General features: G+C 37.3%; 2 protein-coding genes across 11 annotated transcripts in view; both read right to left on the minus strand.

Moving 5' to 3' along the window:
- VRK2 (VRK serine/threonine kinase 2) overlaps nucleotides 1-27,928 on the minus strand; it is a 202,787-nt gene that overhangs the window by 69,788 nt on the left and 105,071 nt on the right. For 9 of the 10 annotated variants that reach the window (XM_059659761.1, XM_059659757.1, XM_059659763.1 and 6 more), the window contains exons 3-7: nucleotides 18,463-18,512; nucleotides 17,070-17,139; nucleotides 15,634-15,721; nucleotides 12,844-12,949; nucleotides 11,323-11,415 (exon numbers count right to left, since the gene is read on the minus strand). In XM_059659761.1, coding sequence (XP_059515744.1) covers nucleotides 11,323-11,415; nucleotides 12,844-12,949; nucleotides 15,634-15,721; nucleotides 17,070-17,139; nucleotides 18,463-18,512 — 407 coding nt within the window. The remainder of the gene's footprint in view (nucleotides 1-11,322; nucleotides 11,416-12,843; nucleotides 12,950-15,633; nucleotides 15,722-17,069; nucleotides 17,140-18,462; nucleotides 18,513-27,928) is intronic. The other variant, XM_059659765.1, reaches the window with a different exon arrangement.
- LOC132213339 (small ribosomal subunit protein eS24-like) lies at nucleotides 17,070-18,392 on the minus strand. The gene has a single exon (XM_059659769.1). It carries the CDS (start codon nucleotides 18,049-18,051, stop codon nucleotides 17,659-17,661), a length of 393 nt encoding a protein of 130 aa, XP_059515752.1. The 5' UTR covers nucleotides 18,052-18,392; the 3' UTR covers nucleotides 17,070-17,658.

Raw genomic sequence — 27,928 nt, forward strand, 5'->3', positions numbered from 1 at the left:
TCTGCTCTCACAGGTGATATACTCCCTTCCCCAATAAAGCCATTACACTCCTAATTCTGTCCCAGCATCTGTTCCTCTGAGAACTGGACTTGACACAGATGGTCTGTAAATCATAGCCTTGATTAAAAGTGCTACACACACAAAAAGATGAAAACAAAGTTGTTCTTCATGACCATGAAAAATACAACTTCCCTATACTAAACAAGCCTGTCTCAAATACAACATCCTGTTTATCTACATGTGTACTCCCGTATGCCTCATCGTAATGTTCTGTACTTAAACCTTTACTTCCCATCTCCTTTGCTTCCTAATGTTGTAGGCTTTTACACTGCTTTAACTTTCCAAATGGATGAGTGAAACTAGCAATGAAAGAACATCAGTGATGACTCTTCTTTGAAGGGAATTGCATGGGAAGGGCTGCTGTCTTCAATTTGGCCCCCAGGTACTCTCCTCTACTTCCTACCACACCTTCTGGATTCACAGTTTACTCCCTGGATTCACCACTGATGAATCCTAGGGAATAGATCCCTTTAACCAAAAGGCAGCTGACTGGGTTTTCATTTGTGTCCACACAAATTTACTATTTGAAAATGCACAAGTTATTTTACTTTTATTTATGTCTTGGCCCCACATTTACAAGCTGTAAGCTCCTAGTGAACAAGAGGCAGGATAATGTTGTATAACTTGTTTGTATCCACAACAGCACCCACTCTAAGGTCTTGTGCATAGCAGGCTTAAATAAATTTCCATTGATTAGACTTGATGGTAATAATTGGACAAATTGATGTAAATTCTTTTCAATAGACAGCTGAGTGCCAAGCATGATAAACTATTGACAACTGTAATTTAAAAATAAAAACACAAAGAAAATGAATGCATATTATTTGAATATAGTTGATCCTTGAACAACACAGGCTTGAACTGCATAGGTCCACTTACATACAGATTTTTTTTCAATAAATACCATAAATGTATTTTCTCTTAATGTGAAAATGTGCTTTTCTTTTCACATTTTCTTTTCTCTGGCTTAGTTTATTGTAAGAGTACAGTACATAATGCACATAACATACAAAACACATATTAATCAACTATTCAATGCTATCAGTAAGGCTTGCAGTCAACAGTGGGCTATTGTTTTGAAGAAGTCAAGTCATAGGTAGCTTTTCAGCTGTGCAGAAGCAGGGCCAGGGCTGTCTGTGCCCCCACATTGTTCAAGAGTCAACTGTACTTGCTATGTGAAAGCATTAAGTGCTTTACTGAAGTGTAATTGTTTAACCTCATGAGCCTACAACGAAACTATTTTAAGATACCTTGAGGATGAAAAAAATAGGATGAGTAGGTTAAGTGCGCTGAATAAAACAAACATATAATAATTGGCAAAGTTGAGATTTGAACCTCAATCAGTCTGATCAGAAGGCTGAGCATTTTCACACATACAGGAAGGGAGATGGCATCTACAAATCTAAAGGTAACATGTACTCTGACAAAAAATATATTATATTTACATTTAATAGTATTTTAGAGCAAGGAGAGGGTATTTTGAATTGGGGAACTCAGAGGAAAAAAAGTTGAGCCTTGAAAAATCCTATATAATAAAAGCCTAATATGCAAATCAACCGAATGGCAGAATGACCTGTTGGCAGGGGGCGGGGCCAGTGAGCGGGTGGTGCCAGGCCAGCCAAGGCGGGTGCCAATCGACAGAGGGAGGGAATGGCAATCAGGGGCAGCAGTGACTGGCAGCGGTGGTGGGGGGGCAATGCAGGGGTGGGGCTGGAGCTGCCCCCTGATGGTCAGTGCACTCCCACAGGGGAAGCGCTGCTCAACCACAAGCCGGGCTCACGGCTGGTGAGCGCAGAGGCGGTGGCAGGAGCCTCTTCCACCTCCGTGGCAGCTCTAAGGATGTCTGTGAGGAGTGGGCCTAAACCAACAGTCAGACATCCTCCAAGGGCTCCCAGACTGCAAGAGGATGCAGGCCTGGCTGAGGGACCCCCCCAAGAGCATGAATTTTCGTGAACCAGGCCTCTAGTACCTAATATTTCCACAAATGGAAACAGGGAAGAAGAAATAACACAAGAAGGAAAGCCAGGATATGGGTCAGCATGTGCTGGGAGTGGAGAGTTTATTGGAACACAACACCAGAGAGAAAATCTGGTTAGCATTAGTTTCTAGAAAGCTTTGAAACCCCACCAAGAAGCAGGGTACGACTGCTGTGTGCAAACAGAAGTTCCCAAAGGTTTTTTGCAAGGAATAGTATTATCAGCACTGGCAGCAGCATAATGAGACAACGGAAACAGAGAGTGCATTTGGAGAATATAATCATAGTCTAGGCAAGAGGTATGGGAGGATTCATTGTAGATGGGAAAAGTAAAGGACTCCTTCCCATCAGGAATCAAATGACCAGGAATGCTAAGCACCAAGCAGCCACACTGACTCAAATGGAAGCATTTCTCAACATTTGATACGATGGCCATGAACATGTCAGCTGGAGAAGGGCACAAAAGTTTATGACACTGGAGGAGAAAGAAGTAAGGCGCTAATGTGAACAAATGTCACTGCCCATCAGTAATGCCATTATTATGTTACCTCCACTTTGCAAATTCAAATTAGAGAAAAAAAAAATATATATATATATAGTCCCAAAATGTGATTCACTTTTCAAGGACTTATTTTTTTTGTGTATAATCCAATACCTTATCATAATTTAGACTATTTAATATAAGTAAATCCTTTTCATTAGCATAACCTGTTGTAGCAAGAAATGTGTCTGTTAAGCTCTCATTGTCAGAGACTGATGGAAATTATACTATTGGGGAGACAGTCACTACTCATGATTGTTTTAATGGCAATTTAGAAAACACTTTAAAAACTCCAGAAGAAAAATAGAGGTACTCAGTAACTGTAAAGGCTCTTATACAAGAAGGCCAGCATTTATCTTATTTGAATATGGTATAATATTTTCCTATTCTATCAACAAGATACTGTAATGTGAAAATCTTCACAATAAACTAAATGCTTACTGACTAACGAAAATCACTATATGCCAGGAGAAAGAATCATGAAATGAGTAAGCAGCATGTTCATGAAAATCATGCATATGTTACAAAACCTGCATGTAGCCTCGTAGATGCTACTATGTTTTGATATAAACCTGTGGTTCCTCTTATTTTTATTACTAGAGGCCCAGTGCACGAAATTCGTACACAGGTAGGGTCCCTAGGCCTGGCCGGCAATTAGGGCTGATCAGGTTCCCAGCCTCCCCGCCTCCTCCTTCCCTCACTCCCTCAGCTCCCCGCCGCCGCTGGTCGCCCGCCATGTTCTGCGCCACCCCCTGGTGGTCAGTGCATGTCATAGTGAGCGATCGAACTCCTGGTCTCCTGGTCGAACTCCCAAGGGGACAATTTGCATATTAACCTTTTATTATACAGGACACAGTACTTTCTTCTACTCAACATCCTTACCTTGTTTTTGCCAGTAAAATAACGCTACAAATGATATATGTGCGTTAGCACTATTCAGCCTAGACAAAAAATACAACTTTTAAAATTTGCCTTTTTAAATATGGTGTTTATTAGAATAAACACGAAGATGTATTTTTCAAAAACATAGTCTGACCTTATCTTTTAGTGAGCGGTAAAAACCCTACAATGTCTGCTTAATGATAGAGGTGACATGTACTTACTATACTTAAAATATCTGCTTCATAATGTTTGGGTTTTTCTTCCTTCTAGTTCTCATAACTACTCAGACTTCACATTTGGAATTTTATCCTTTTTTTTAATATTTACTTTGGGGGGGGGGAAGGGTAGGGAAGGGAAGGGAAGGGAAGAGAGGAGAGACGGGGAAAGGAGAAGGAGGAAGAGGGGAAGGGGGAGGGGGAAAGAGAAGAGAGAGTAAAGGACATGCCCCTGAGGTTATATGAAGCAGCAGCAGAAAAGCTGTATCTCTTATAAATCATTAGCTCTACCCTCCATCTACTGCTCCATCAGGCCCAAGCATATGATCCCTAAATGGTACCATACACTCAAGCATCATAATAACATACTGAGGTATATTTAGCAGTTGTTTGAAATGACATTAGCATTTTGATTCCATGGCCTGCTTTTCTACTCCAACCTGGTTCTTTTAGCAACATATGGAGGCCTATTTGATCAACTAGGGCTGTGACTTAATATACTTTGATGACTTTAGGTTGAAACTCCCTCAGTAATTCAGAGGCTCAGAATTGCTTCTTTACTAAAAATGCCTTCACCTATAAACGAAAACCCTTCCAATTATAATCTATTTCCAATTTGTCCTTTTGACACAAGTCTTCAAGGATTATACAAAAGAACCTCTCTTTATAATTTCCAATGTGATATCAAAGCATGTAACTTGTGTCTGTCCTTTAACAAATCGGCAATGGAAGAGGCTAATCTGAATTGCATCCAATTTATGGTTTTCCTCTTTGTCTAAATCAAATCTGAACTTGAGACTTCAACATGTCAGAAGCATTCTCAGAGCATGGTACATCTGTAAACAGCAGATACCACAAAATGTTAGCTGATATAATCTGACTGTTATTGCTATAATATTATAAAAACATTCACCACATTTAAGTTGTGTCTACATAAACACAGCCACCCAACATTCAAAACAGCTCCCTGTTCTACATTAATACAACTCTCTTGTTTTCAAAGACAGTATTTGAGGTTGCCAGCAATGAGGCCATTCTTGCACGCAGAGACCCTAAACAGGGGTACCTCTTAACCCATCCAATTTATACAACTCAATGAGTGTATTCAGAATTCAGAAGTGCCATTTTCCCATTCTAACTGGTAAAAGGAAAAAAAAAATCTATATGTAGCCTTTTGTGGATCAGAATGCTCAAATATTTTGGTCATAAACAGTTCTTTGGTGGATGTCTATGATCAAACTTCATTCCTGGACAGAACTTCAATTATTAAGTCTAATTCAATACCATTTTCTTAACAACTAATCAGAACATCATGCCTTTCCTCATAAATCCAAATACTTGTTGAGGAGCCCAATAAAATATTCTATTGTCATAAGTATAACAATTATAAAAAATATTATTTTTTATCTCTTACTGTTTACTATGTGCTTGATATTGGTCTAAAAATTTCACATGTTTAAAGCATTCAATCTTTAAAATATCTCTTTGATATACTATTATCCTTATTTTTAGATGTGGACATGGAAGAACCGAGAGGTAAATAATAAGGCTAAGAACAGAGAGCTAACAAGGGGCAGAGCCAGAACTCTAAGCCAGGGGGTTTGATTCCAGAGCTTCTGGTCTTAACTATTCTACACTGAATCCGCAACATAACTGAAAGTTATACAAATAGTCATCATCTTCTATCAAATGTTTTACCTGGGACTAAGAGTAGGTAAGTAGCCCTCTTTTTATATCTTCCTTCCTTCCTTGAACAAGAACATTTAGCTCCAGAATCAAAAATGTAGACAGTATTATAAAGTGGAGGTCCCACCACACATATTCAAGAACGAACTGCTTGAGGCATATGGATCTGGTGATGGTGGTGTTGGGAGTGGGGGTGGGGTGTTGGGGGGCTGGGAAGATTGAGAAAAAGAGAGAACTCATGGACAACAGTGAGGTGACTGCAGGGGGAAGGGAGGGAGGTGGAAGAGAGCATGGAGGAGATAAATGGTGATGGAAAAGATACAATAAATTTTAAAAAATAAAAGAGACTTAAATTTTACAAATGGGGGGGGGGGGGGACTAACTGCTTGAAGATCCTATGTGTAAGAACAAATCACGTTAAACACATGAACTGATTTGGCCCTGCCTGGAGTGGCCCCAAGGAAAATAGAAGAGAATACTTCTTTCTGCCTTGTTCTGCCTTTCCCCTTTCCTTTTCCTTCTCCTATTCCGGTGCCTGAAGTTCATACATGGCCAAAATACACTGGCATCCATGCTAAGGTGTCAACAACTTACATGGAACAGAACAGTATCCTGAGATTTTTATTAACATTATTTGGAAAATGTATTATCTCAACTCCCAGTCAAAGGTTTATGTCTAAGTCCCTGACTTAGTTTGGCAGGACAGCTACAACAAAGTCCCACAAACCAGATGACTTAAACAATACAAACTTATTGTCTCCCAGTTCTGGGGGCTAAAGGGTTAAAATCAAGGTGTAGGAGGGCTGGCTGCTGCCATTGGCTGTGAGGGTAACCTGCCCATGCCTCTCTCCTAAGCGTCTGGTAGTCTCAGTTCCTCAGCTTGCAGAAGCCATGCTCCGTCTCTTCACATAGTCTTTCCTCTCTGATGTCTCCCCTTTTATAAGAAAAGCAATCATGGGATGACTTTTCCCTAGTCATCTTATCTTAACTCACAAAGATCCTCCTCCCATATGTTTATATTCACAGATTCTAGGGGCTGGGACTTCAGCATCTCGTGAGGGGACACAATTCAACCAACGGGAGTCTCCAGCCTCAGTTTCTCTTGGGGAATATGCTGACAGAGCTCTATCTATAAGAAAACACTCATAATGGCTATATTAAGCAGGAAAGATCTCTTGACACAGTTGGGCAGACTTCTCCCAATAGGAATTTAAGAAGTCTACAAATGGCTTATTTGCTGAACTTGGCTGTACCTGTTGGGCTTTACCTGTTATTCCTGAACACTGAGTAGTAAATTCATTTATGCATTAAGCTACTCAGTTTCTCATTACTTATTTATTGAGCGCTTATTACATGCTTGTTCTGTGCCAGCTGCTGGATACACATCAATGAATCAAACACAATCCCTGTTTTCCTGTTTACAAGACTAGAAACTTCTTTTCTTGATGGACATTTACTTAAAAAAAAAAATCACACCTTGTTCTGAACCAATAGTTTCATAAGTCAGATTTGTGGCCAAGAACTGGTTCTATCCAGGAAGTCAGAGGCAATGAAAACTAAAAGGGGCCAAAGAGATCACATGATATAGGCTATTCAATTACAGAAAGCTGTGGCAGGGAGTCTACTGCAATATATAATTTTTGAAAAAGAGGAAAAGAGAGTTTAAGTACAATTAGAATAGAAATTGTATTCCCATTTTCTGATGAATTTTAGGGTAAAGAAGAAAGTGGAAGAAATAAAACTTTATTTGATAACTAGAGGCCTGATGCACAAAATGCATGCAAGAGGCTCAGCCCTCGCAGCCGTGGTGGCTTGTCTCTGCCCTCGCTAGCCCTGGTTTTTTCCAGAAGGTTGTCAGGAAGGATGTCAGGATGGTCGTTCGGCTGTCAATCTAATTAGCATATTATGCTTTAGTTATTATATATTAGGAATGATGCAATTTTGTTAAGTGTGGTTAATGGCATTGTTATAATATGATGAACTGTCCTTGTTCTTCAGAAATGCAATAAATATTTAAGTATTTAGAAGCAAAATTTCTTGATATCTATAATTTATTTTAAAAATTTCAGCCAAAAAAACAGATAAAACAAAATTTCAAAAACCTTAATTTTTAAGTCATAGTGATGGGTATATGGAATCCTCTATTACTGGGAATATTTTTTTAAAATTAGGAAAAAAAAGTATCCTCTTAGAGAGGCAAAATTATATACTTAACAGATTCTCACCTGTCTCAGAGTCTCAATCCTGGCAAGTAAGCTTCACATAATACTAATTCTGAATATGGAGAACATAGCTTTAAATTATATTTATGAGGTTGTTTTCTTCAATATTTTCTAGTCATCATTCTCCAATAAGACTTAGTAATCCACATTCATATAGCTGTCATTTAAATAGTATTTTAAAATGAGAATTTTTAAAATATAGATCTAATCTGATTTAAAATTAGGCACGTTAAAATACACGTTACTTTAAGCAATAAAAAAAGAATAAATTCTGATAATAGGAACACTATTAAGTATCAGACAACAGAGTTTAAAATAGTAGTATTAACACATTATAAAATATGTGATGGAAATAAAATTTGGGGATGACTTTATTTTCATTTGACCCATAATACTGAAAGAATCCCAAAATAGTAAGTGACAGAATTGGTCTATGAATACCACATACATACAAGTTATTACATTTCAAAAACAACAAATTCATATGACAAATAATTATATTGAGACAAAAAAATTCAGTAAAAGTGTATATTTTAAATAATATTAAACTCAAAAAATGTTTAAAGTTCAAGTAACTAAAATCATACAAATTTCAATGTCTCTTTACTCAACTAAATATATACAGCAGACTCTCACTACAAAGAACATAACACGCATGCTCTAAGTGACTACAGACACCACCATGTGATTTAATCCAGAGTATAACCCTATCCACCTGATACCACACAAATTTAATAGCAGTACCAGCTGTGCCATCTAGTAATAGCATGGGTATCACAGCAAGCTAGGACACATAACACTCCTCTGGAGATAATGAAATACGGACATATGTTACAGGACTAAATTTCATGTGTGTTCAACAAAGAAAAGGTTATCTCTAAATGGCAAACACATCTTGTACACATATCATGCAAAGTTCTTACGAACACATTCACACTCCATTTTACAAGTAACTGTGATTGATAAATGGATTGTGTTAGAATTCCCTCTAGCAAAGAGTGAACAAGCAGCTTTAATGAGGCTTATGACCCTACCCTGTGGATATCCTAGGGAATCTGAAAGTCAGTATTTGCCGCAAGACACAGGTCAGTTGCTATGATTCCTGCTCCCAGAACATTAAATTTTGCTTAAATTTAAACACTTGAACTTCTTTAGCTATGCAACAACAGGCAAGACACCTGGGGAACACTATTAGAAATATCACCTTCTGCAATGAACTTGAAAAACACATTTTCAAGCCTATATGTTCATGTGGACCAATGTCATCTGAATAAATTTAATAAATAAAATAAAAAACAAAACTAAAAAAAAACACATTTTCAGAGAATCACAGAATTTGAGAGCTAGAAGGAACTTTTGAGACCCCCTAGTCAAAGCCCCACATATTATACACTAGAAAGCCAAAGTCCACACCGGTTAAATCATTTGCGGAAGGCTGCAATTCTGCTCCGTGTCAGAACTGGGACTAAAGCCGGGTCTCTTGACTGTCAGTCCAGCACAACCCTAAGTCATGACAGGCTTCCTAAGGCATATTTATCACTCCTGATACTGATGTGGAAAACTGTCCTCCTCTCCCTGTGAGGCCTCCTCTTCAACTGAGCAGGCGGTCTGGGGGACAGAAACACATGGGGCATGGGGGCGCTGCACCATCAAGGTACTCCGGGCACTGAGGGACATAGCAGGTTCGGCATCAAGACTGGCCTCACATCCAGAGAAGCCAGTGAAGTGTTTCTTGAAGGATTATTCCAAAAGGAACACTAACCTAGGTGTTGTGAGGAATGCAAAGAGAAGGGCACCTACCTAAAAGCCTCAAGGAGTTCATTCTAGTTCAGAACATAAGACAACACGCAGTGACACTGGAATGCTTATGTGTTTAAAATACAGTTAGAAGCTAAAGGAAATCACGAAAGGAGAGGATCACTATAAACCAGACCCATCAAGAAAGGCTTCATGTCAGAGCAGGAATACAAGCTGGTGCGAAAAACAATGTGCTTCTGATCAACAAAGGGGTGGCCTTTTGTATGTGAGAGAGCACCTGCAACTCTGAGATAAGAAAATGTGTCCAAACTCTGATTTTACCTGAAATGGTTCAACTTTCTCCCCTAGTGACACTGGGAGGTACTGCTAAATGGGTGGTTCCCAGTGGCAAAACCACCACTCACTAGCATTTCTGGGTCCATTATAAGCAATGAAATCAGAAAGCACATTCGATTTCTAAATTCTATATACATCAGCACCCATAAGCACAACTCTAATAATCAATTGTGCAACACCCTTTTATATACCAAAGTCAGTGAGGTGAAAAACAGAAATTAGAAAACAGGTAGTCTAAGAAAATGATATCAACTTATCTATCAGGGAAGCATAAATTAGGAATTTTAGTTTTTTAAAGAATATAACATAATGCCTAGTACACAGTAAATGTTGAAAATATTAAATGAATTTATTTAAAATACTAAATAAAATATTTTCTGAAGATGTTAAAATCTCTTCTATAAGTAGATGTTTCTTAATATACTTTAATTTTAAATTTAAAAAACTTAACCAAACCAGTACACTTGTTTTCCTCCTCTTTTACTGAATACAAGATTACTATTGAAGCATTTTCTTTAGTCTTTCATCTAAAAAAAGATTTCTTAAAATAAAGTAAATGTAAAGAAGTACATAAGAAATCCCAGATTTTTTAATAAGACTTTTTTCCACATATGAAGTTAAAATTTTTTCCTTTCAACAAAAAAATGTTGAAGATGACAAAAGAAAGAAGGTAAGCAGTGTACATTTTGAAGTCAGTCTTTAAAATTCCAAATATGGAGAAGATCAGATGAGTTAACCATCATTGATGTTTCTTTCTTTCTTTCTCTCTCTCTCTCTCTCTCTCTCTCTCTCTCTCTCTCTAAAAGAAAAAAATCAATAAAATATATTTAAAAAAAATTTTTTTCTCATCTATTTCTTGCCCTATCCAGATATGCTGCAGTTTATTTACCTATTCACCTGTTAAAGGACATCTTTGTTGCTTCAAATTCTGGCAGTTACAAAGAAAGCTGCTATATATACCTATGGGTAGGTTTTTGTGTGGTTTTATGTTTCCAACTCCTTCAGGTAAATCCCAAAGAGTATAACTGCTAAATCAAATATTAAGAATACGTTCAGTTTTATAAAACTACCAAATGATCCTCCACAGTGGTCATACCATTTCGCATTCCCAACACCAGTGAATAAGAGTTCCTGTTACTCCATGTTCTCGCTAGCATTTGGTGTTGTACCCACAATTCAAATGCTTAATGGCCACATGTGGCTAATGGCTACTGCACTGGACAATATACAGAATATGTCCATCATCACAGAAAGTTCTAGTGGAAATGCTGCTCTATTGAAAGCTTGTTTACACACAGGAGGAGCGAATGTGACAACTTTTTATTTTTTCTCTGCATAAAACCCATCTCTTCTCCCACTGGATACTGATGGGTCTTTGTATTTGCTCAGGTCAAATTCCTGTTCAGCCACTTGTGAACTAGTTGCCCATTAGCAAATTATTTAACCATCTGAGTCTCAATTTCCTCATCCAATTACTTATTAGTTTAGTGCATTAAAAGTTAGATAAGCAAGGTAAGATAAATTACAACATTCATCATGTTAAGTCCTCATTTGTAAACCCATCTGGATTAGGAGTTTGTTTTTTGAATATCTCAGTATGGCACTTTGAGGACTCTTTATGAAAGCAAAGTTTAATATTGTATTTACCTGATCTGGATTTTTGTAACCCAGGAGTAGATTCGCTGCTTTTATATCACCATGAACATATTCATTTTCATGTATATATTCCAGTACATCCAACTGTGAAAAGAAATAAATAAGGTTATACTAATGTCTATTTAGAACTCATGATCCACTTGAAGATTTTGAGTTTGGAATACATGTACTTTTATTTTTTCATATTAATAATGACAGTGACATGCTTTGCAATTATTTATCTTTTCTAAAGTAGCACATGTACTGGCTACTCATCCTGAGAAAAGTTAAGTAAAATGACCTTTTAGTATCAAGTGTTTTAATTGAAACTCTAATGAAAGAAAACCAAGATTTAACAATGCCTGTGCTCCTCACAGCCCAGTGGCCGAATCACACTGTGCCAAGAGCAAAAACTCTGCCCTAGCCGGTTTGGCTCAGTGGATAGAGCGTCGGCCTGCAGACTGAAGGGTCCCAGGTTTGATTCCGGACAAGGGCATGTACCTTGGTTGCGGGCACATCCCCAGTAGGGAGTGTGCAGGAGGCAGCTGATCGATGTTTCTCTCTCATCGATGTTTCTTACTCTCTAACCCTCTCCCTTCCTCTCTGTAAAAAATCAATAAAATATATTTTAAAAAAAGAGCAAAAACTCAATAAAATCAGAGATCTAAACTGAAATAATCCTGAAGCCCACGCAGCAATTCCTTTCTCAAGGAATAATTATAAATCAAGTTTTGGGGACCCCAGAACAAAACATCTTGTCCATCAGCACAGAGAAAGTCATTCTCCCTCTGCATAGAAAGAGAATAAACCTCAGTTTCATCTCTGAATCCCTTGAGCCCTGCATGTTACCTACACCCAGTGCTCAATAGACATTTGCTGGCTGGGTAGATGGATGAAGGGACAAATGGGAAAATTAATGAGTTCTACTTGCCACATCCCAACCTGGCATGAGTATTTTCATTCTATTTAAGATGGAAACAAATAAAATGGAGCTTAGGCAAACCAAACACAAACAAGATAAGACAAATATGTGGTATGAACAAAATGTGTGCACGGGTGCTATTAAGATTTCATTGCTTCTTATTTGGCAAAGTATATATTACTCATTGCCATACTAATTACTGCCACCATCCCAAACTCATAATAAAAACTGTATAGCACCCCCATACCATCATGTTTAGTACAGAAAATAATATAATCTGGTATAGTTTGCATTATTATAAATATAACTGACAAAAGAGATGTTATTCTTATAGGAATACAAGCTTGTTCTGGTATGTAAAACAAAGCTGTGTGGGAAAACTCAGACGGTGGAACCAATGCTTAATCGAATCTGTAGTGCCAAACACAGCATATTCTGTCACTTACAGAGCCCACCGTTATCAATTTCACCAAAATAGCCCCTTACTCTCAATAAGTGACATTTCTAGAGCAATAATCCTTCCTCCTCTGATAATTCCACAAAGGGAAACAATTTGTAACAAGTAAATAATCTGAAAATAGAGCCGTGTGAAATAAGTCATTCCTTCTTACCATCCGAACACCTAGCTGCAGGACAGTTGACTTTCTGAAAGTACCATTCTGGTCAGAGATCTTCTGTAAATCCATTCCTAGTCTTTCCATTACCATAAATCTGTAACTGTAAGAGGAAGATGTCAAAAAAGAGATCTTAAGATGGCAATTCCTGAAACTTTCTATATATGAACTGAAAAAAGAGAAAGTATACCCAATCTAACAATAGAGAACAATGCAATATGAACCATTAGAGAACAATTGTACATTAATAATGTTGTTCTTTTGCAGAAAGATGTTATTTAGTATTTTATTTTGCAGTTAGCTTCCTAGAAGAGAATGCTGTGCTTAGATCACACTGTCTTAGATCAGCGTTCGCCAACCTTTCGTACCTCACAGACCACCAGTGGTCCACAGGCCACCGCTGTCTTAGATCACAGGGAAAAAAATCTTGCTATATTAAATAGTCCTGAATTTAATTCATTTTGACTCCATTACCTTCTCACCATGTAGCCTTGAACAAATTACTTGTCCATACAGAAAATGTTATTTATATTTGTTTTTGACCTTATAAAATCATATGTACTATCTCTATACATTTAGAAATGTGCCTTTTCTTAAATGCACTTTTTCCTTCCTTCACTGTTTGGCACATCTAGCCCTTCTGTTCTTCCCTTCACTTACACACCCACATAGGACCCTATTCTATATCTATCCATGTGTACACACACAAGCACAGACATGTAGAAACTTTTGTCTTCATTTTACAAAAATGCGATCTTATTATGTGCACTTTTCTGCATCATAGTTTTTCAGTAGTTATCTCACTGAAATCCTTCCAAGTCAATGGGTATAGCTCTGGCTGACTTAGCTGTACAATATTGCATGATAGGGATGTACCATGCTTAGCCATTCAGTCTCTTTTTGGCAGCCCTTTATTTGTTAGATTATTGTTTGTTCATTTTGTTTTCATTTAAAGTATTTAAACACCATCTGAGCAAAGAGAGCATTAACCTCTGAGCCTATTTTTTCACCTAAGAAAAAAGTATCACCTATTTTAAAAGGCTGTTGAAAGGCCAAAATGGGTACCTAACAAATGACAGAATTCCTTTTTTCTTTTTAACATTACTATCAGTGATTTACTAGTGTATGTGGTGATTAGCTATACTTGGTGGTTTTTAAAATATTTTTACAAATTATTTTGGCTCTCCTCAAGAGATAGAGCTTCATTAATTCTCCTCTCTTGAGTAGGGGCAACTTTTAGTGACTTGTTCCTAGGGAAGAGAATACAGTAGAAGCGATAGGATATCACTTCTCACATTTGATTATAAAAAGACTGGGACTTTCTTCTTGGACGTATGCTCCTGTATGTGTGTGCACCTCCCCCCTCCTTTGAGTTACTTGGTCGACGAGAAGCCAGCTGCCATGTCTTCGTAACACCAATGGGGAGACCTGCATGGAGAGGACCTGAGGCCTGCCAACAGCCACATAACTGAACTTAAAGCAGAACCTTCCCCAGTCTAGCCTTGAGATGACTGCAGCCCAAGAGACAGCTGACTACATCCTCATAGGAAGCCCTGAGCTAGACCCATTCAGATAAGGCAGTAATAGATAACTAGTGCCCCAGTGTGCGGATTCATGCACATTGACAGGAAATTAATTAGAAGGCGGCTGGCAAAGCGGGACTGGGCGAGATGGGCCAGACACACCCTGAAACCAACCTCCCGCAGTCCCTCCTAGATCAGCTGCACCTGGGGCAGCGCCACGGCTCAAAGGGCATCTGCAGAGTGAATGGAGTCCCTCCAGCAGGTGAGGTCCCTAGGTCTGGCCTGCGGGGATAGGGACAAAACTGGCTTTCCGACATCCCCCGAGGGGTCCTGGATTGCAAGAGGGCAGATCTCGGGTGACAAACCCCAGCATTAGGTTCCCTCTTCTCTGGTCCTGGGGTGCGTCACCTGAGAACCGCAGCTGCCAAATCACCACAGTTGACAGCTCCTGCGTTGAGCGTCTGCCCCCTGGTGGTCAGTGCATGTCATAGCTACCAGTTTGAGTGTCTGCCCCCTGGTGGTCATTGTGAATCATAACTGCCAGTTGGATGGGCACCTAGCCTTTTGTAAATATAGATGGATCCACAGAAATTAAAATAATATTAGTTTGCCCATCCGGTGTGGCTCAGCATTGACCTATGAACCAGGAGATTACGGTTCAATTCCTCTCAGGGCACATGCCCAGGTTGTGGGCTTGACCCCCAGGGGAGCGGGGTGGGGGGGGGCATGCAGGAGGCAGCTGATCTATGATTCTCTCTCATCATTGATGTTTCCATCTCTCTCTCTTCCTCTTCCTCTCTGAAATCAATAAAAAATATATTTTTTAAAAAAGAGATAATATCAATTTGTTGTTAAAAAACAGCACAGTTTGGGTATTTCTTATATAGCAACTGATAATTAATTGGCCACATTAATAACAGTGATTGGACAATATTTGATTACTAGAGGCCTGTTGCACCCAGGGGGTGGGGTGTCCCTCAGCCCAGCCTGCACCCTCTCGCAGTCTGGGAGCCCTCGGGGGATGTCCAATCTGACAGTCAGACATCCTTAGCGCTGCCGCGGAGGTGGGAGAGGCTCCCACCACTGCCGCAGTACTCACCAGCTGTTAGCCTGGCTTCTAGCTGAGCGGCACTCCCCCTGTGGGAGCACACTGACCACCAGGGGGCAGCTCCTGTGTTGAGTGCATCATAGCGACTAGTCGATCAGCCGTTCGGTCAATTTGCATGTTAGGATTTTATTATATAGGATAATAATTTCATTTTACCTTCTTCCTTTGAATTCAGTAAGACCAGATCCATAAAACATGGGAATTCCTAAATAATCAAGTTGTTTGTGTTCTATCCATTTTTTTACTGTAAAGACAAATTTAACAGAAAAAAGATATGTTTTTAAAAAGGTATTTCGTACTTTTACATTGATGTTAAAACTTATTTAGCTAACCTAAATAGAAATAATACCTTCCTAAAAAATTTTTATAAATTAAATATATCTATCTAATGGCTTAAAATTCTATTAGAGAATGTTTAAATTAAATGTTGTAACCAAAACAAAAGTAGTCATAGTCATAAAATACATTGTTATCATATACACAAATGTTTGTATTCATGAAAAAAGGTAATTCTCTTCTATGCTAGTAAAATTTTTAAATATAACATGTTAACCACCAAAGGATTTTCTTACTTATTACTTAACAATCTAAAGCCATGGTAGAAAAAAAACAAACAAAAAAAAACAAAATAAAAAATAGGAATTGGGCAGATAAATTCTTACTCTGAAAGTATATTATACAGATTTTTTTTTATTAAATGTAGCTTTGAAAAAACTCAAATCCACTTAAACAATCACGTAGCTTATTTAATTTTTCACTTTTCTACCATGTATGTTTAATGATTAAGACAGCTCTACTGATAAACAATCAAGTTTAATGGATTCTATTTGTCACCCTGACATACTTTAAGCAGTCAGTAAAGACTACAATATTAATGCTTAGAAGATTTTACTAAGGGAAAAAAGTTAATTATTGAGGCTAGTCTCATCATTCTTTTTCCTGAACATAATGTAAAGGACCTTGACTATAAAGTCATTATTCAAATGAACTTCCTTAAAGCTTCACTTAGTCCATGTATAACATAGTGTTTATAATTTTTTTTTATTCTTCTTTAGATATGCTCATCTCATTTCACATTCAAGTCCTCTAACTGGTAGTTTTCCTATCTGATACTCAGCTCCAATTAACATTCACATTGTAGCATTTTTAACTTATTTTCTAAATCTTAACCTTTAATCATATCTATACCCCTATCCTAATACATTCTAAGATCATTCCTTTTGTTTAAATATTACTGCCCATTTTAATTATTTTTCCTTGAAACCTTCCTATCCAAATGGATGTGTTTTGTTTGTTTTTTAAATTTCATTCTATTATCTTTTATACTTAGAGAACTCTTGGCAGCCTGAATCAACAATACAACAATATGTAAAATAGTAGAAACAATTTTGTAATATAACCCATTATCAGGTAATATCAAAACTTGTACACCATCTGTCTTTTTTATATGTTGTAACAGTTAACTGAATCATTTTACAATAACATTTCCAATTGAAAAGAATTTTCCAGAAGGCTAGAAAAAGACAAAAATATTTACACTCACTTTAGCAAGTATATATATGGAAGTAAATTGCTTTGCTAATTTTACTTACTGCGTTCTTTTTTTGCAGCTCTTTGGTAAAATTTAAGTTCTGAAAATAATGGGCCATTTTCTTGATACTCCTATAAAAGAAAAGAATAATTTATTTTATTTTTTTATTCTAAAGATAAAATTGGTATTGCAACTAGGAAAATATGAATATACATATGTATTATACAATCGTACTTTAATCATTTATTATAAAACACAGGCACCAGATTTCCACTAAAAATCTCCAATAAAATACTAAGTAAACTTAAAAGACTCTCATTTTTAACTCTAATACATTATAATGCTATCTCTACACACATTCACACATGAAAGTAGTCTTCTTATTGAAAGAAATTACTAAAAGCACTCAGAACTATATACATACACAGACACACAATGTGTACCAACAGGCACATCACAATACACAGCAAACTACCTGGTGGTTCACTCTACATAATACCTTCATTTTTAATTTATTTTATTATTTTTATTTTTTAAAGTTTATAGTTTATTAATCCTCTCATGAAAAATCTGCACAACCGTCATACAGATAGTCACTGAAGAATCTTTACTCCTTCTGCAGCTCAATCTCCAGCTCACTGCCAGACACTTCATTTCTTTTTGCCAGCACCAACGTTGGCCTTTGCAGTCCCCCTGACTTTCTTCCTTCTGTTCTTGCGTTCCTTTCTCTGTTTTCTTGAGGTCTTCTTCTCATATAGGCCATGTCTTACAAGTCTGTGTTTGGGTTCGTTTTTCTTTGCGTAATCCAAGGAATCATAAACCATGCCAAAGCCAGTGATCTTGCCACCACCAAAGTGGGTTCTGAATCCAAACACAAAGTTGACATCAGGTGTGGTCTTATACATTTTGGCTAGTTTTTCCCGGATTTCTGTCTTGGGTACTGTTGCCTTCCCAGAGTGAAGGTCATCAATGATCATTTGCTTCTGCTGAAGTAGTCTGTTGGTCATGAACTTCCTGGTCCGGATGGTTACTGTGTCATCCATGATGAAGGTTGGTATTCAGGCAGCCAGGGAGGAAAAGAGTTCTACATAATACCTTTACTGAGTACCTACTATATTTCATTCACTGCACCAGATACAGGGGATACAAACAAAAACCAAACCTCATCCCTGCCTCTAACAACCATACCATCTAGAGTAGATAGGAAGGAAAAGGGGAAGTAGGGGAGGGAAAAGAGGATATATAGCTAGATAAGATACAAGGGTTGTAAGTGTTAACACAAAAGAACAAAGTTCTCCAGTCTTCACATTTTAACAATGTGAAACTACATCATAACATTAGGTTTAATGATAAGTAAAATTATGAAAACTATGATGAGAAATGTTTTTACAAAACTAAAGTAGAAAAGAAAAAGTCAAATATATGCGAAATACAAATATAAGAGCAATACTTACAACTTTTATTACATGTCTTGCATCTTTATCTGGTTTATTTGTGGGGAAAGCTGCAGAACAAAACACAAGGGGGAAAACAGTTGTTCCAAATTATTGAATGTCTACTATATTCCAAATACTGTTCTACGCACTTCACATATATTAATTACATCCTCTCCAAAACCTCTTATTGCAGGTATCATCTCCATTTTATAAAAGATCTTACTAAGGTTTGACAAGTTGAGTAATTTTCTAAGTAGCAGATTGGGGATTTAAATCCAAATCTGTCTGACACCATAGTCCACACTCTTTACCACAACCATATTCAAATAGTCAAATAAGTAACACAAACAAATGATATTAATCACATAGATCTAAATGTCAGGGAAAATATTTTCTAGATATATAGCATTAAACCCAATATATGATATATAGTAAAATCTACTGATTAAAGTTTACTAAATTAAAATCTAAGATAATTCAGAAATGAAAACTGATTCTTTTTAAGTATTAGTTCAAAACAATTTCTACTTGGTAAAATTCTAAAATAAGTCAAGCTAGAATAAGAGCAAAGTCTTTTAAAAATTACCTTGTGAGCCTAGCCATCAATTATCCCAACATTAAGGAATACATATTTCATAATATAAGCTCATTTCAAGCTATCTTATTTCATTTTATTATTTCCACTTGCATTTTGGATATAGTAATCCAACTTCTGAAAACTCCATTGCTAAAATTTTAGATCAAATCAATACTTTCACGTTATTTAAGTTATTAACAGATTCCTCTGTTTTCAAATCTTGATCAGGGAAGTTGATGTGTATATTTATTTGAATTGTGAAGTCTAGAATTTTGTCATTCATCTTTTCACTCTTCATCCATTTATTCCTTCATTCAACTAACAAATATTGATTTATCAAGAGGCTGGAATATGCAAGGCACTGTGTTAAGCATTAGGATGATGTTTAAAGGGAAGTGAAAGGGAAAAAGGTGAAACTAGTATCGAATGCAATTGAAAATCAGCACTCTGAGATCAAGGTCAAATTCTCCAGGTATATTTTCAGTATGTTTATAAAATGCTGCATCCTCTTATCACTACTCCCAGCATTTTTCCTTTTCTTTCTCCTAACTCTATCCACTGTTCTATTAACTCAAATGATAGACATAAAAAGTATTTCACCACTACACTAAAGTATATACCTTGTACTTTAGAGTGGTATACATGCACAATATTCTTAATCATGCTTCAACAATTTGATGTCTGCAATGCTATTAACCAGTTGAAATTATTACTTCAATTTTAGTAAATATTACATATAAATTGTGAACCCAAACATCTTAAAGTAACAAAGAAACTAAATTTACATCAACTAAATTTCTCTTTTCATCTTTATTCACATAAAGTCATTTCATTTTTACTCATGCAGTAGTTCCAAGGGAACTGCAGGAAGAATGGATCGTCTACATATAAGAAGAGGAAAAAACTATACACAGAAGAAGGGACCCAGTCCTGCCACAGAAGAAGAAGTAAAAATAGCCTTTCCTCCCATCCAATGGCAAATTATTTTCCCTAGTGTGATGCTCAAGGCTGGGGAGAAATAGGCCTGGCCTCACCTTGGACCACATAGTACAGTACCAACTTTAGACAATGGTCTTAGCTTTATGAGGTATAAGTTGGTACCAAAATTTCCTGCTTCTCTCTAAAAGTAAGTGGCCACAGCAGCAAATACATTTTTAAGCCACACAGAATGTAAAAAGCACAAAAGGAAAATGGGGATTTTAACTAGAAAAATAACATATTATATTGCTATTGGGGGGGGGGGGGGAAGATATGCAACCAATCCAAAGTCCTACTCCTTGCTGATTTCAATCAGTATACCCCGACCACTGTATTATCTGAATATTCCTTTCACTCTATTTCACATGAGCATAAGCATGCACTGACATATTCTTGAAACATCCCCATACTTGTCATTTGATAGCTGCACAATGTTCTCTATAAACCTCCAAGTCAGATTATGCTGGAGAGTCTACATCCAGAATCAATTGACTAGAAAGCTTTTGGAGACAGATGTTAAACAAATAAATTGTCCTAGTTACCATGCAGCTCTCTTTACAGTAATCAATCAGTTAATTAATGAAAAAAAAATATTTATTTTCCACTGTAAAGCCAAGCCACATTCTAGTTAGTGAAATTAAATGATCATGGAAAACAGACATAGTATCTGCTTTTATAGTCTAGTGGAGAAACCAGACATTCATCAAATATTCAAACACAAGTGTAAAACTGTAAGTATAATAAATGTTAAGGGGAGAGGTAGATGGTACTATGGGAATGTATAATTTCATTTATATAAAAGGGAATGCTTGAGCAAGATTAGTGGGAGAGGTGGTAAAGGGCTAGATGGAAATCTAGTTAATAATTTCTAATGAAAGATTTTTTAAAGTTTGAAGTATATATGGAAGTCAGGAAACAAAAAATTAGATTTGCATTCGGAACAGATCACTACATTACATTGTGGAGAACAGACTGAAGGGGAACCACAGTAGATACTGACAGATTAGTAAGGATTTAATTTTGGTAGACCAGAAGAGAGAGGACTATAGCTTGAACTAGAGTATCAATGTTAGATATAAAGAAAAGTGAAGATTCCAGAGATTTCAGAAACTGATAGGACTTAACAGTGGAGGGAAAGGGATCTAGTTTGGTAAGTTACAGCTTGTTTGCCCTATTGGGGGATGAGAAGAATGATCTGATCAATCACCAACACTGACAGTGTTGAAAGTAGTACTCATTATCTTCATTTAAATTTCTGACAAGAGATCTGATGACCTGATAAGGAATGTGCTGTGCACATAAGTGGTATTTACCTTCCTAGCATTTTTTTTATTGGGAACTTGATCTGGTTTTTCCTTTGAGGAACCAAACCTCCCACTCCTCATGAGGATCTAGGAGGGCTGCCTATCACAGTGAACCCTCCCTTATATCCCAGAATTAGGCACATGACCACTTTGGCTAATTGGAAAACACAAGCCTACTGGCCACAGTAACCAGTTCAGAAATGGCAAAGTGCCCCAACTATGTCATAAAAAGTCTTCCTAGGATTTGATGTTAAAATGCTAAGTTAGACAAGATAGACCATAAGCTATAAAAATATCAAAACCCTAGAAATAGTAGCAATCACTTTCCTCAGCCAAATGGGAAATAAAATCTGAAAATCAAATCCAACACTGAGGAAAGTAGGGTTAAGGCAGAAAGAGAGTTAGACCCCTGATGACACTGCGTCAAATCTAGCCATGTCTGAAGCCAGAAAGCCTGCACTTATCAGGTACAAGAGTTAATAACAACCCCCTTTTTGCTTTTCTTCTACTTTTTTGTTAATAGAGTTAATAAATCCCCCTTTTGCTTCTCTTGTACTTATCAGTTTTAAGAGTTAAAAGCCCCTATTTGTGTTTTTAACATTGGCAACCAAAATCTACACAGGCAACTGGAAAAATTAAAATAGGATGGATTCTGGTAAAGAATGTCAATAGACTAGCACGCTAGATAAACCAAAAACCTTCATCTATAAAAATAAACAGGATGTTGAATAAAATAAATCAAACTTATAAATGCAGAGGTGATCTGCCAAGATAGATAGACAGACAGACAGACAGACAGACAGACAGATAGATAAGCCAAAGACATCTAAAAGCCAGTGAGAGATGTACATGAGCACTGATGTTCCAGGTCAGGCTGCAGACCTGAAGGAGGCTGCCCAGTCAGGGCAACCAAGAATATGAGTGTGAAAGCCCTCCTGGGAATAGGACTAGCCCTCGGGCCAGCAAGAGGCAGACATCTGAAGTTAAGATGGCCACATAAAGTCAGCATTTTCAAAGGGCTACATCTTCAATAGAGTGGGACATTAAAAAGATCAAGTATAATGAACAGCTTTTCTTCCCATTCTCCAGAAATTAAAATTGTAACCCCGTAATAGCACCATAAGTGCTCAAAAACATGTATTCTGATGTAATACGGTATTTTGTTCATTTTTCTTTGCTATGTATATACTTCAAAAATATTCTAGCATAAAAATTAGCATTATATTAACTAATAAATATATCTTCTCCATTAAAAATACCTTAAAATTTGCCTCTACACCAAGTGTTATGATTTTTTTTCATAAAATCATGTATAGGTACCTAATAAATCACTACTTTTATATAATATCTTGAAATAACTAAAAAACTATGCATCTATTATAAAATAAAATATTTTGATATCTGAACAAATTCTGTAAGGAAATGTTTTGTTTATCAAGATTCCACTTATCCAGGTATTTGTTCGTCTTACTTTCTGAAAGACCTAGATTTCTAAATAGTGTATCTTTAAGTTACAATGCGATAAAGAAAAAGATATGGTCAAGAATAACTCAATATTTGTAAAAATATCTATTTTTAGATCCTTATGAAAATTTTCTCATTGGAAGTTAAAGAGGCCTCTTTTGATCTCCTTATTGCTCATTAGACTCAAAACAAATACACAAAATCCCTATAAACTAGACAAATTTATCCATTTCTGAAAAAGCAGGAAAATCCACCAACTGTTTCTCATCAGTTTATAAGTACTATTGGTTGCCTATTCTCACTTTTCATAAAACTTTTGTCTGACCTAAGTATCATACATTTTAAATGTATTTTTTCCAGTTCTTAACATTAGATTTACTATAAATATCAGATGTTCTTTCACAGATTTTATGAACATAATATTAAAAACATATCACTGATGCTCTACACCTCGAGTTGTCAATCTGAATGAAAATGACACCATTAGCATCATCACTAACAGATTTCTCAAATTAGCTGCCAATACTATCAATTAGATAGTTCACTGTTATTTTAGAAATGAGGATGTCATAAGCATGTCATTTGCCACTATTTTTTCTGGCTTGAATTAATTCAAAGTGTTCTTGACAAAGGACATCAATCGGGAGAGCAAAGAAATCTGAGTTCAAAGGTAGATGGAGACAATTATAGTGGCATGGAGGCGAATTACTTAACCTCCCGAGGCCTCAATATCTTTCATATTAAGTTGTTGGGAAGATTAAATGAAATAATGTGTGTAAAGCATTTAACACAGAGCTTGGCACACACTAGTAAAATATCTTAGTACTAGGTGAGGATGATGATTTCCTAAAACAAACAAAAAAACACACACAAAAAAACTACCCTAATAGGTATCAGATACCACAGACACATCTGACTCATCAGCTACTCTCTACCAGATTCTCTTTCATTCTTTTCTACTTTTCTATGTTCTATGCTCCTGCCCCCCTCAGTGAAGGTTTTGGCAACATTACCTGCAAGAATTTCATTAGGTGGCATTCAGAACACCCACAATGGAGGCTACGCTCTCTCACACACATTGTAGCTTCCGACTGCTCTTGAAGCAAAGTTGTGGAAGCTGCCTTTACTCCACACTAAGCATAGGAGAGAAAAATGGCCAGTGTCTCTGGGGAATAATTAACAAAAGACAGTTTGTTTCATCTTCATGATAAAATACAGCATCCCTATTAAAAGGCAAATTCATCATTCCCAAAAGTTAAATAGAATGACACTTTAAAAGTAATTCCAGCTGATTAGATTTAGGGTTCTGAAAAAAAAAAATTTTTTTTTTTGTAATTCATGAATATACTCTGAATCTCTCATTTGATTTTAAAATGTATAAATGTTCATTTAACTTTGAGCCCTTGCCTCTCAGTGTTCTATTCTGAGCTAGTCAAACAAGTGGTAGCAGGCATGCTGGGCACAATAATACTGCCTCTCATATTTAAATACTCTTTGTCAGTTGGATTGCAAATTAAAGACAGTCTCCTGAACACTGACACATTTTCAATGATTGATTTTGCAAAACGTGTTGATTTTTTTCCTACACTGTTTTGCCTCTGTGTGTGTCAACTTTGGCCTTCTTTTCTTGCTCCTTTGCAGCACTGCTGTCTCTTTGAAGCAATTGTCTGCCTGATATGAAAAATGTACGTTAAACCTCATGACTAATTACATAGATAAAAATCCCTGATCTCCACTAGGAAATACCTATGCCCAGCAACCAGAACAAAAGCTTCTGACTATGTACAAAACTCTTAAATCAAACCTGTCATTCACTTAAGAGAAATTCCAATAATTTATTTCCCATTAAAGTTGTGTTTACATTCTGTGAAAAGTGGATTTCTTATGCATGTTACATGCCGACAAGTCAATTCATTTAACAATAAACACCATCACTTTCCTCCACACAATTTCATACTTGCTATTAGGTCTACTTCAAATAAGTGCTACTCAGTGGAACTGTTTTAATCTAGACACCACGCTGTTTAGTCTTAATACGATATCCATTTTACTCTCCCTACAATATGTATGAGCAAAGTAGACTTTTCCCAATAAATCCTATAATCTATGGAGTATTTAAAAAATACTGTGTCTTATCCCTACACCACATGTTACAGCACAAAATTTCATCTCAGAGAGTTGCTGGGAAAATTACTGTTCTGTAACAAACTACTTCTGGAGTTAATTAAACCAATCATTTTTAGGAAACTATCACATGCAAGGCCTTGGTGAAGCACCCTGAGAATGCCTACAATGAGTTTATCATCTAATGTTGGCTTGGGGGTGAATAGGACAATATACAAATAATAACCAAACAAAACAAGATGAGCACCGAGAGAGAGCACACTGTAGGAACAGAGGGAAAGGAAAGTTGTGGCCACTCCCCTAACTCAGCATGTCAGAGTCTCCAAAGGCCCACCAGCCATTTGTTTTCACAACGGATCCTAGCAGCAGGCTCCCCTCATTCCCAGTCTACCCAACCTGGGTACTCTGCAGTGTGCCTGCTCGCTTTTTGTTAGAGCAGTGGTCCTCAACCTTCCTAACGCCGCCACCCTTTCATACAGTTCCTCATGTTGTGGTGACCCCCAATTTCATTGTTACAAATGGAACATAATTAAAGCATAGTGATGAATCACAAAAACAATATGTAATTATATATGTGTTTTCCGATGATCTTAGGCGACCCCTGTGAAAGGGTCGTTTGACCCCCAAAGGGATCGCGACCCACAGGTTGAGAACCGCTGTGTTAGACCAACTCTCCTCTGCCCCCCCCCCCCCCCCCCGATTGTTCATCTCATGCAGTTACCAAGTGCAGTAAATGCATCACATGCCATCACACTACCATTCTGGGAAGCCCTACAATGACTACCAGTGTACCTACTGGCTAGTCCAACCCTGGCTATGAAATTGTGGTTGCTCGAAAATGATGTTTCAGCATGGAAAGACAAGGGGGGGGGGGGGGAGCCATACATCTCACTAGAAATGGCCACAATACCTAAGCAGAGCAAGTTGGAGGGTCCGCACATGAGCCAAAGCTGAGAGTTTCATTGCCTTTGTTGGCTCATGTCACTTCTTTAATTAATGTCACTTTCTCTGGTTTAATATCAGAGCAAGTGACAAGAGTGCTTCTGGATGAATTGTGTTTTCTGAGGCCTGTATGGCACACTCTCCCGCAGTCTGACAGAGGGACGTGCCAGTTTCGCTTGGCAGTTACCGAGCACCAGCTTTAGTTTTAGTAGTTTAATTTGTGGCAGTTATATGTTTTGAATACGTTGAAGTATTCACAATGGTCTCATGGAATCTGTTCCATAGATTAAGTTTACACAGTGGAAAAGAAAAAGCAATGGCTATACGGCGATTAGGAAAAGCCTCTCTTGGCCACAGCTGGTCTTACAGGCATTCCTGCAAATTTAAGAGCATTTAGGGGATATGATTAAAGTGATCACAAGGAATGATGCCCTTTTTTTTTTTTTTTTTTTTTTGCCGACTTCTGTAGTTGGTGTGAGACGATCATAAGGAATATGATATTTAGAACTCGATTTTATGCAAAATCCATTATTCAAGAAGTGAAGTTTATATACATGATAGACATGCAATGAAATACATGTTAGAATAGGAAGCTGTGTTACTTACACATTAAGTTGGTTCTAACATTTTGGTAAACTAAGTTTTTATTGATATAAAATTCAGAAGAATCTCTGCCTTGAGGAAAGAGGACTAAACTTTTCCATTGGTTTGTTAAAGATCTTCCTGTTTCAAGCTGAAGCGTTTTTATTTGGAGTTTTTCCTTCGTCTCCTTTATACACTTTTGTGAAGCCTCATCAGTTCATGGTAAGAGCTGCCACCAAGGAGTTCCTGCAAACTTTGCCTGCCCTTTCTAAATTTAGGGTTCTTTACTGCAGCAGGTTGAAGATCTGGCTTTGATTGCACCTGACTCTGCGGGGGAAGAGAAATACTCCTCTCCACCGAATGCATGCTGCTTAAGTGCTGGAGGCACTTGCAGGAGAGGAACTCTCATCGGAAACTTCGTTACAATACTGTCTCTTCCCTACGTGGAGTAGTAATTCTCACTCACCAAAGATAGAATTTTGCCCGACACAGCCACGGGAGCTCCTGTTTGACTTTCAAAATTAATCAACCTCCAAGCTAGAGTAGAAATGGCATGTCCTTTCACCTTAAGCACAAAAAGCTCTCAACAGACTGCCGTTTTTACATCCCTGGATGGGAGTTTGGGCCCCTGATACTTAAACTTGATGCACATACTGGGTTTCTGGCAGGCTTTTGCCCATCCCCATCTGCTAGCCTGGCACTGTGCCCATTCAGAAGGTGTGATGCCAGTTTCAATAGGGCATAGGTGCCAATCAAAGATGGGTTTGGAGGGGCGGCATGCAGAACGCAGCAAAAGTCAGCTCTTCTGCCAGAAGATCCTCCTGTTATCATACAATGCCAATGGAGGGCCACATGCTTCATTGCTTGGGTTCACATTGCATCTGTAGATGTTTCTGGCCTTCGATGGATGTCTTTCTATGGCATCTTTTCCCTCAAGCGATTGGAGATGTTAGAAAAGAAAAGTCTATCTGACTAATGGAAGGCCATCCTTTAAAAACAATGGAAAACTTCAACAATTGTCTTGGAATAACTGCTGGAGTTGTCTGTCTTTTCTCCTAAAATACCCTAATACTTAGACTTCTGTAAAGTGTACTCAATTCATGGAATGGAGTGATAAGGGGAAGCATTCTGAAGAAGCATGATTACAAAACCACGCACGTACGCAGTATAAAACCCATGAAAACCTATGTGTCATTGTTAAGTGTGAATGGTGGACAAACTGTCATCATCCAAACAGCTCATTTCTATGAGTTCTCCCACTTAGAGCTTTGAAATTTCACTTTTCATTTATTTTATAATCACAGACATGCCTATGTCTTAAAAGAATGACCATACCTCCTACAATTTCTTCTTCTTCTTCTATATCTAAAGAGAAGACCCTAAAAAACACTTCAGAAGCAAAAGTCTATCCATATTCATAAGAAAGCCAGACTCTCTCAAAAGCTGAAAAGTCTTTTACTCTATGGCAAGAGAGGTGAGCTCATTTCATGAAGACCTGTCCCTATAGCAATAG

Source organism: Myotis daubentonii, chromosome 12, assembly GCF_963259705.1.
Source record: "Myotis daubentonii chromosome 12, mMyoDau2.1, whole genome shotgun sequence".
NCBI classification, from domain to species: Eukaryota; Metazoa; Chordata; class Mammalia; order Chiroptera; family Vespertilionidae; genus Myotis; species Myotis daubentonii.

Coding starts and splice junctions, on each gene's coding strand:
- LOC132213339 (XM_059659769.1), bottom strand. CDS start 18,051: ATGGATGACACAGTAACCATCCGGACCAGGAAGTTCATGACCAACAGA.